The sequence below is a fragment of the Podarcis filfolensis genome (assembly GCF_964270895.1).
Source record: "Podarcis filfolensis genome assembly, chromosome: 8".
In the NCBI taxonomy this organism is placed as follows: domain Eukaryota; kingdom Metazoa; phylum Chordata; class Lepidosauria; order Squamata; family Lacertidae; genus Podarcis; species Podarcis filfolensis.
This window is the reverse complement of record NC_139611.1, coordinates 18,899,695-18,909,847: the sequence shown is the minus strand read 5'-3', so window position 1 is coordinate 18,909,847 and position 10,153 is coordinate 18,899,695. Positions and strand designations below refer to the sequence as shown.

General features: G+C 47.4%; 1 protein-coding gene across 1 annotated transcript; it reads right to left on the bottom strand.

Annotated features, from left to right (window-relative positions):
• Positions 1-4,958: 4,958 nt before the first annotated feature.
• Positions 4,959-9,998, bottom strand: B3GALT6 (beta-1,3-galactosyltransferase 6). The gene has a single exon (XM_083628903.1). The coding sequence runs from the start codon at positions 8,794-8,796 to the stop codon at positions 7,756-7,758; it is 1,041 nt and encodes a 346-aa protein (XP_083485029.1). The 5' UTR covers positions 8,797-9,998; the 3' UTR covers positions 4,959-7,755.
• Positions 9,999-10,153: the final 155 nt, after the last annotated feature.

Genomic DNA, 10,153 nt, shown 5'->3' with positions numbered 1-10,153 from the left:
CCCTTTGTACCCAAATTAATATCAGCTATAAATTATCCACGTCTAGAGAACTCAGATGGGAAAGAAAATGGGAGCAGAAATTGCTGATCACTTATTCGGCCCTCCTCCAGGACTGTAGCCAGCTAAGTTTTAATCAGAGTAGACCCACCGAAATGAATGCACCTGAATTAGTTGTGTACATTAATCTCAGTGGGCCTCCTCTGAGTCATTCCAGCAACCTGGCTGCTGAGTTTTGCACCAGCTGAAGTTTCTGAACTGTCTTCCAACCTATCCATTCTTAAGGAAATCAGCCCTGAGTGTTCACTGGAAGGACAGATCCTGAAGCTGAGGCTCCAATACTTTGGCCACCTCATGAGAAGAGAAGACTCCCTGGAAAAGCCCCTGATGTTGGGAAAGATGGAGGGCACAAGGAGAAGGGGACGACAGAGGATGAGATGGTTGGACAGTGTTCTCAAAGCTACCAGCATGAGTTTGACCAAACTGCGGGAGGCAGTGGAAGACAGGAGTGCCTGGCGTGCTCTGGTCCATGGGGTCATGAAGAGTCGGAGACGACTAAATGACTAAACAACAACAACAAAGTAGAGGTTGCCAGAGGACGGACGACAGAAGTTAGGCTATCCCTGGTCCAGAGAGGGGGGCAGCTGGGCCACCAGCCAAAGCTGATGGAAGGCACTCTGCCGAAATGAGGCCACCTGAGCCTTAAGTGACAGCAAAGGATCCAGAAGTACAGGGTCAGTCTGTGAGAAATGCAGCCAACAAGTTTAATAAATCACAATAATTCTATTGTAATGGTAACGTAGCTTTATAATTAACTACATAAAATCCAGCACAATGGACCGTGAGCCGAATAATGTGATATTTGCCGAACTGCAGCAGGTGATGATCATGTCCCACCGTTACTCGTTGGGTTATATTCTATTCTCTGAGATCTCACAAAGAGTTTTGAGTTCCTGTCGCCTGCAACAGCACACCAGACTCTCCTTTGTAAAAGCCCCAGGACTGGACGCCTAGAGTTTCACAGGTCAAACTGTGTGCCATGTAGATAACTCTTCTTGTGCATGTTTTTAAAAGCTCCGGCATCATTTGATCTGCTAAGATCCTCCAGGAGTTGCACACCAGCCTCCCGAAGGCTACCTTTGAAGCGACTCGGCTGGCGTCAGAGATTTAGTAAAACGATCCGTTGCGCTTGGAACGTGGGAAGCATAGATCCTCTGACAAAAATAAAGGATTAGAGAACACGATTAGAGAACGTGAGTCAAACATTAATGCTCGGGCATGTGGAAGAGTCGGCAAAGGCAACGGAAGGCAATGCCCATGGTCTCCAGAAATTGGCAGAAACGTTTATTAGATAGAGGATCAGTGCCATCCCATATCTGTTAAGATCTTGGGGAAGTCTGATACACCCTGTATCATTTGTTCCATGGTGCGTACCATGAAAAAGAAGTCTGTTTGCTTATGGGCATCTCCTAGCCCACTGGGGTTAGGACCCCTTAGTGTCGCAACCAGAGCACTTGTTGTTGTTGTTGTTTAGTCGTTTAGTCGTGTCCGACTCTTCGTGACCCCATGGACCAGAGCACGCCAGGCACTCATGTCTTCCACTGCCTCCTGCAGTTTGGTCAAACTCATGCTGGTAGCTTTGAGAACACTATCCAACCATCTCGTCTTCTGTCATCCCCTTCTCCTTGTGCCCTCCATATTTGACTGACCTTTTTTTTTTGACTGTGCTCACAATTCAGACTGCTTTGTCTGAAACGAAAGGGTATGTGGTTCTTTTCCCCTTGCTTTCCCAGCCTAGCAAAATTAAGCTGCTCACAGCTTTCATAATGTCACCCATTTCATCCCGATGTTGTAACCAAGCAGGAAATAAACAACTCTTGATTTCCCATCTGGCGAGCTCAGCGCTGTAAACTAGCAAGGGAGTTTGATAGATTTCAACACACAGACAGCGCAAAACACCACATCGCCAATTTCTTCCAAGGAACCCTGTCCATCTTTGCAAGGTCCTAGTTTTCAGGAAAAGAACTGTTAAGTGGTGGTCACTCTCACCAATTGCAAGATAATGGTGAATAAAATCCAGACCGGTCTTCTCATAGCATGCTTAGCAATGTCCAGAAGCAATAGTGAAATATACGATTCAAGGAGGTTTTGCCATGTTTGAACAGGAGAGGCCCACAAAAACATTTGCCCATCCTGCACTGAGCAGAATAAACCACAAAGGCTGCCTGTCCCTGGACTAGTGATCATGTTTCTCACCTCAAAAGGAAGGAGAAGGGCACCATTTTTTTACCCAAAACTTTCAAAATTCCTTCCCGGCTGCTTGGCACCGAGTCTTATTTCTTAAAACACCAAGCTAAAACAGTCCCTGTTTTAAAGGCTGTTATTGCTGTTCTCATTCTAAATTGGATTTCATATTTTTGACATCTCGTCGCTGAGAATCGTTGCAACCCGTGGCACAGCAGAAAGCGAGGCAAGAGAGGATTTTTCAAGAGTAGGAAAGTAGTATCACCTGCTAGAATGCCAGGGTCCTCTCCTTGCTCTAGCAAGTGAATGTGGAGACAAGGAGGCCTTCGCGTTTTACTATGAATAACAGCCTGCTGGATCAGGCCAATGGCCCATGAAATCCAAAATCCTCTTCTCACAATGGCCAGCCAGAAGCCTGTGAGAAACCCACAGCCAGGATCCAAGCAGAAAAGCACTCGCACCTTCGGTGGAACCCCAGCAACTGGTACTCTTCCAACCGAGGAGGCAGAGCATACTTACCATGGTTAGTAGCCTTCAATAGGCCTATCCTCCATGAATTTCTCTAATCCTCTTTTAAACCATGCATATTGGTAGTCATCATTACCTCTTGTGGGAGTGAGTTCCACAGTGGAACGATGCACTGCATAAAGAAGTCCTTTATCTATCCTGAACCATCCAACGTTCAGCTTCTGAACACAGTCCTTTGGGCATCACTATGTGGCTCTTGAAATTCTTTCCAAGCCACAACTCCTCTCCCCAGGGTAAAGGTAAAGGGACCCCTGGTCATTAGGTCCAGTCGTGGCCGACTCTGGGGTTGTGGCGCTCATCTTGCTTTATTGGCTGAGGGAGCCAGCGTACAGCTTCCGGGTCATGTGGCCAGCATGACTAAGCCGCTTCTGGTGAACCAGAGCAGCGCACGGAAACGCCGTTTACCTTCCCGCTGGAGTGGTACCTATTTATCTACTTGCACTTTGACGTGCTTTCGAACTGCTAGGTTGGCAGGAGCAGGGACCGAGCAACGGGAGCTCACCCCGTTGCGGGGATTTGAACCGCCAACCTTCTGATCGGCAAGTCCTAGGCTCTGTGGTTTAACCCACAGCGCCACCCGCGTCCCTCACTCCCCAGGGTGCTTACCTCACTATTTCACGTTTCACCCTCAATATGCTTTTGCCTGGCTGCAATGCGTCTTTGAGGATGTTTTCATCAAAGGCTTTCCCCAAGTTCACTTATGGAATATTAACTGCACATCAGCCAAAATTTGTCCGTCCCCCCAAATTTGTGGAGATGGTTTTTATCGCTTGTTGAAATGGTTTTTGTTTCTGAAGCTTGCCCTTTGGAGTTTTATGCTATTGTGCACCATTTCAGTGGCTTTGTGCTATGAAATGCTTTATATAGTAGTCTGTGAAATAAATCTCTGATAATGCCTCTCTTGCCTGCATGGAGGTTAGAGGAGGAAACCAGCCCATTGTACGAAGATAAAGTTCACATCAATGGCTCCGCCCACTTTTTCCTCTGGCTCCACCCACTCCTGGCATGTGGCCCTCAGAAAGTTACCCTGAAGTGAATGCGGCCCTCGGGTTTAAAAACATCCCCCTGGGACAGTGGAAGTCAGGGAATGAGAACAGCTTGCTCTTCTATTACTGTCAACTGATCCTACTAAATTGGGTATTATGCTATTTACTAATGCTCTTTGCTTTGTGGTGTGTGTGTGTGTGTGTGTGTGTGTGTGTGTGTGTGTGTGTGTTTAATGAAGCAGCCAGCTGCCTGCATATTTTGGACTCTTTGGGAGCTATGGAGCTGTCATGATGGGCTCCCGCTTTCCCAAATTTTCCAGTACACTATCTTGCTCTTTCAAATTGTTTTTACATACGCAATTAACTGTTTCGGTGTATGTATTGGTTTTAAATTGCTTTTGCACATACAGTGGTACCTCGGGTTAAGTACTTAATTCGTTCCGGAGGTCCGTACTTAACCTGAAACTGTTCTTAACCTGAAGCACCACTTTAGCTAATGGGGCCTCCTGCTGCCGCCGTGCTGCCGGAGCCCGATTTCTGTTCTCATCCTGAAGCAAAGTTCTTAACCAGAAGCACTATTTCTGGGTTAGCAGAGTCTGTAACCTGAGGCATATGTAACCCAAGGTACCACTGTACAACTGTTTTTACATATGTAATTCTTGAAGGTATGCTTTTTTTCCCTTCTGTTGTGAGACCACTCTGAGGTTCTTCAAAGGAAGCAACTCATAAATGACCAATATTAACCACTCCTCGTAAGAATTGGTTTCCAGACCCTCTCTGGAATTTCATCGATGCCCATCTTAAAATGTGGCGCTCAGAACCAGGCACTGTACTTGACGGAACATTTGCAATGCATAAATGTTTAATGTAGCAGAAAGTAACCTATTAAAAAGACTCTGGTGTCCCTGTAGCGCTGTAATACATTAGCACATTGAAACGGCTTAGGTGGTCATTAAAAAAATAAAATAAAACAGGCTAAAACATCCCTACCCTAGCTTAGTCCCATTGCTTTAAGTCGACATGCCTATATACACGACAGAACACAGGCCCTAATCCTTCAAACGCAGGTAGCTGAGAACCACACATCTTTCTATAAAAAGCCTCAGAGCCATCAGCAGTGCTCCTGTTCGCTTTCCACTGTCACATTTCATTTGGCAATTTTCCATTTCTTCTGAAGCTTAAAATCCAATCACTACAGGGGAGTTATGGGAAAGGGGAAAGAGGACTCTTTTCTTTATTTAAAAAAAAATGGAAACGAGAACACACAAACGTTTTTTCAGAAGCATTGCTATTTCAACTAAAAGGAGTGATTGGTACATCGTTCTTACAAGCTCCCGAGACACATGCAAGAAAGGGCTTGGGATTAAAAGTCCCAGGAGAGTTTAAATAATAAGCTGTACGGCAGGAAAAAGGCATTTCAATAATAGTTACACGAGCGCCAACACGCTCCTTTTAAATAATTTAAAATTACTGTTGACACGCGGCTGTTTCCGAGCCTCTGCAACTATACACAGAACATTTACAATATTTATAAATAAATTATCACCATTGTAAACACATAATATTACGTACAATATACCAACTTCCCTCTGAGTAAAGAAGACAAATATTCCTGACTTTTCCTGAAGTCAGCATCAGAAGAGAAAACCTGCGTGCCTGGCGAGACACAGAACAGAGTCTGGCAGCCATGTATGTTGGACCACCAGGAACTCAATAATAACATGTTTTTGCACCTTTCCAGAACAGGAAAAAACCAAGGCAGGAAGCAATTTCAAGGCAGGTGGACTTGGTTCAGCTCAGTTCATATAGGTCAGACTTCAGAACAAGATTGGGTCATATAGTTTTCTTCTTTGAAGATCAACACCAGGGCTGGGGAACCTGCGGCCCTCCTGCGGTTGTTCGACTCCCAACTCCCATCAGCCCTAGCCAATATGGCCAATGGTCAGGAATGATGCTGGATACAGCCCATCAACATTTGGAGGGTCACAGATTTCCCAGGCCTGATCTAAGCATCCTGGATGACATCTCTGTCCGGAGGGTCTACAAAGGATGGATACCTCAGATTTTTCCATTATTAGTACTTTCAAGACTCCTTGGGGAAATGTATAGGAAATGTAGGGTTTAGATTATGGAAAAGGAGTGGATGAGATAACTCCATCTCCACACTGCTCCTTACTCTCTTGTTTGACACACCTCCGAAGCTGTCGCAACCCATTCTCTCCACCTCTAAGTCTTATGTTGTGCAAAGAGTCCCCAGAAGCAAGGCAATTAAATATGTTTACATCTGCCTGCAAGGTTTTTTTCTGGCTCTAAATTTACCTATTTGTTTTTTAGTACAGGTGTCTTACTGCTTTGGAAATAAACTACAGAGAGCACTCAGCCCCACAAAAGGGAGAATTCGATGGCTGTCCTGGTGACATCCCAGAAAATTACTCAGGAATAATTGATTGGAGGGTTAAGACCCACTCAAGGAACCCACTGGTAGACCCCGAGAAAGCTGGTCTAAGGGAAAGCAACATACCAGTTGAAAATCCCAACTTTCTTTACAATTCTCAACCCCTTAACTCTGGAGTTCATTGTCTAGGCAAAGAGGGACTGGTTCAAGGAAGGTATGTGTACAAAGCCAAGTCACTCCATTGTATGCCAATTGGCTCACAGAGTTGCATATTCCATGAGAAGGGGGGCACACCGTTTCTTGACAAATAATATAATTGGGATGGATAATAATTGTAATAGGCTGTATTCAACATTCGTCATACTCAAAGTAGACCCAATGAATATGACTAACGAAGGTAAAAAAAAATTAATGCGTCTACTCTGTGCAGGACTATTGTTGGCTACAATACAATGGGTTGTATCCAACTGAATCCTACTCAGAGTTGACCCATTGAAATAAAGGGGCCTAAGCTTATCATACTGGTTAATTTTGATGGGTCTACTTCAGGTAGGACTAATGTTGGATACAACTCAACAATTCTAGAAGCATTTAATTCCAGAAACTAATAACACTACATTGGAAGCAACTGCTGCATGATTTTCAATCAAGACCAGGCTGTCATTGTGGATTCCTTCTAATAATCTATTCTTCCAAATATAGCTAAAGAGTTGCATCAAATGTTCCTCCTCAAAGTAATGGTCCATTGAAAATATTGGACATGAGTAACTTGGCACATTATTTTCAATGGGTCTATCGTTGAGTATAACTTAGTTGGAGAACACCCACTGAAATTACTGGTTAGCTATGCTAATTAACTTCACTGAGTCTACTCTGAGTAGGACTAATGATTTTCAAAGGTTTCTCCCTCTCTTGAGGTACCTGACATAGAAAGGGGTCTGAGGGATTTCTCTCCAGGGATAGAAGTTATACAAGCCATCCACTTGTAATAAAAATGTTTAAAGGTTAGAACATTTCCTGCTAGAATGGACATCTCCTACCTCTAATACACCATAGCCAGTGCAAAGGCTTGTCAATGACAAAAGCAGCCCCTTCTGTTTAGAAACAGCATTATGGAGCACACTAGTAATCTCTTCCGCTGGTGTTGGGGACCAAGTTACCCTTCTGTTATTATTTCACTTTAAACTTGTCAGAATCCTTGGCCAACATCCACTTATCCTTTCAAAGAAAGGAAACAAACCACAGCTCTGTGTCTAACACTTAGTACCATAGCTTAAAGAGCCTTTAAAATCCTTCATTTCTTTGTCCCACAGTACATAAAAATTGTTCCTTTTGCCAATTCCTGCCTTTCAGGTACTATTTTCCCAGACCCCAGTTTGTTCCATGCTCTTCCCCTATATCCTTCATATGCCACACTGGCAAGGGTGATGCAATATGGCCTGACATACCATGGAAAATCTTGGAATAATTTAAAAGTTCTGGCCGGAGGAGGAATGATTTCAATGTGACACACATCCATCATCACCAATTTCCTCCTGCCTGGTTGTGTTCCCTTCCCCTCTTATTTGCACAGTTGCCAAGGTATACTGTCATTCCTCACAGTTTTCAAGGTATACCATCTTTCCTCTGGCAGCACTGTGAAGGAGGCACACTCCAGTCATACGTGTAAGACAGTCGGAGTTTAATCTCTTCTTTACAGAGCTTCCCTTCTTTGGCTAGAGTTTGATGCTTCTCCAACATGTCCTCAATGCTCTGTTTATGGGTCACAATGTATTTATTGTTGCAGCCTCGCGATTTATACTCCGTGTCGAAACGAGAGTCGTGAACCCTCTTCACATCCACCGGAGCAAGCCAGGCACCCAGGGATACGTCTTCAGCTTGCCATATGTTGAGATAGTCTTGCGTGAGGCGCAAGTAGTGCACCAGGTCAGCTGAAACCACGTAGCCCCCGCCCAGAGCATAGGGCAGGTAGTAGTCACAAAGGAGCCAGGCGTTCTCTTTCCATTTCCCGCCGGATTTCACACGGGCGCGCCCAGAGAAGAAGCCCCAGTAGAGGCGGCGTGGCTCCTTGGCCCTCAGCTCCTCCACCAGGACATCCAAGCGCACAAACGTGTCGTCATCAGCTTTGAGGACAAAGTGGAAGTCCAGGTGCTGGTCGAGCCACACAAACATAGCCAGGACCTTGGCGGTCAGGTTCTCGTAGGAGTCTCGGAGGTCAGGAAGGAGGAGAAGATCCTGATGGCGGCTCTGTTCCAGCTCCAAGGTGTGGAGCTCCTCCCCGGTCAGGCCTCCGGTGCCCACCACAAAACGGAACCAGACATCTCCGGTGGGGACCCGGCCGGCCACTGAGAGCCACGTGCTGCGGATGATGCTACGTCGCTCTGTGTATTTGGGGCCGCTGGCCACCAACACTGCCAGGAAGGCGCTCTCCTCGGGAGGAGGAGGTGGGGCGGCTGCTGGAGGGTGAGGCCCACTCACACCCCCGGTCCGGGCGGGAGACTGTTGCTGAGGCAGCCCCCAGCCGTGAGAGGGCTTGAGACCTTCTGAGGTGCACTTGGCCAAGTAGAGGAGCACCACGCCAAAGAGAGACAGGCCGCCGAGTCCCAGAGCCGTCTTGTGGCGGCACAGCAGGCGGAGGAGCTTCATGGCAGCAGGAAGGAACGTGGTGGCAGCTAAGGGGCGGGGCAAACACCACTTCCCCTGGGGCAGCTTCCTCAGCACCGCCCTCTTTCAGGAGGTGGTCCAATGAAAGGGCTTCTCCCTTTTAAGGGGCGGCTCCAAAGACTTCTCAGGCAAATAGCCCCCACAATGACCCTAATGGCTCCTCCCTCCCTCTGGGATTGGTGGTCCCAATGCTCTGGCTCCTCCCCTTTAGGGGCTGCAGTGACGTCTCCTCCAGCCTTCTAAGGGGCGGGAAGCGGCACTAGCTCCGCCCACACATTCGCCTCGGGACAGCAAGGCCTCGAGGGTTGGGGATCAGCCCCGCCCCTTTCTCTTCAGGCGCGAGGCCGCGGGGGGGGGATCCCCTCTCTCTCCTCTCAGAATTTTTGGCGGGAACAGCCCTGCTGGCTACGGGTGGCGGGTTGGGACAAACGGCCGCCGCCGCCGCCACCTCGGAACGTTTCCGAACGCGCCGCTGGGTCCTCCCTCAGCTGCCTCAAGCGCGGGGTTCATTGTCTTCTGTCAGATTTTCAGTTCCTCTCCCGCACCCCCCCCGCACCGTTTCTCCTCTTCTCGCGCGCGTTCCCTAAATAGGGATATGTGAAGGGAGCGCGCGCGATGGTTTTCGGAGCGGTACTTATCCTTTTCTGCAGCTCCGTCTTCTCCTGAGGCGGCGAGAAAATGCGAATGAATAGAAATATATGGGGGAGGGAGAGGGGGCCGAACAAAGTGGAGTCACGTGACTTTCCGTCTTCGCATCGCCCTCTCACGCCATGTCTTGTCAGGGCTGGGGAGGCGGAAGACGGCGGCGCCATCTTTGAGGGCATTTCATGCCCTGCCCTCCCTCCCTGCGAGCTAATAGTACGTATTCGTCACCTTGTGTCCGGGCACTTGAGGCTCTGGCTGTTGCCATCTTAACTAAGGCCACCGCTGTATCCTTATCTGGCCGTATCGGTCATCTTGTTAGGGCAATGGAAGCCGTGGCTGCTCGCCATCTTGACTAAGGGCATTTCCCTCGGGTGTGTTTTTTTCCTGTGCGAGTTTTTATCTGCCATCTTGCCTTAGGGCAGCTGAAGCCGAAGCGGTTGCCGTCTTAAACTTGGGGGAAAGGCCCTGTCAGCCTTTCGATTTTGGTACACAGACACCTATCCCACCTAAACAAGTTGCCATTTAATGAAATTCAATGAAACCGCACGGTCCAAAACAAAAATGGCCACGTAAGACTCACGTGCCCGAAACAAGCATGTCTTCCCTTATTTTATATAAAGGCCCTCTTCATTACCATTGGAATATAGCTTCCTAACAAGGCGCCTGTTTTGCTGTTGCAATAGTATTTAACAAG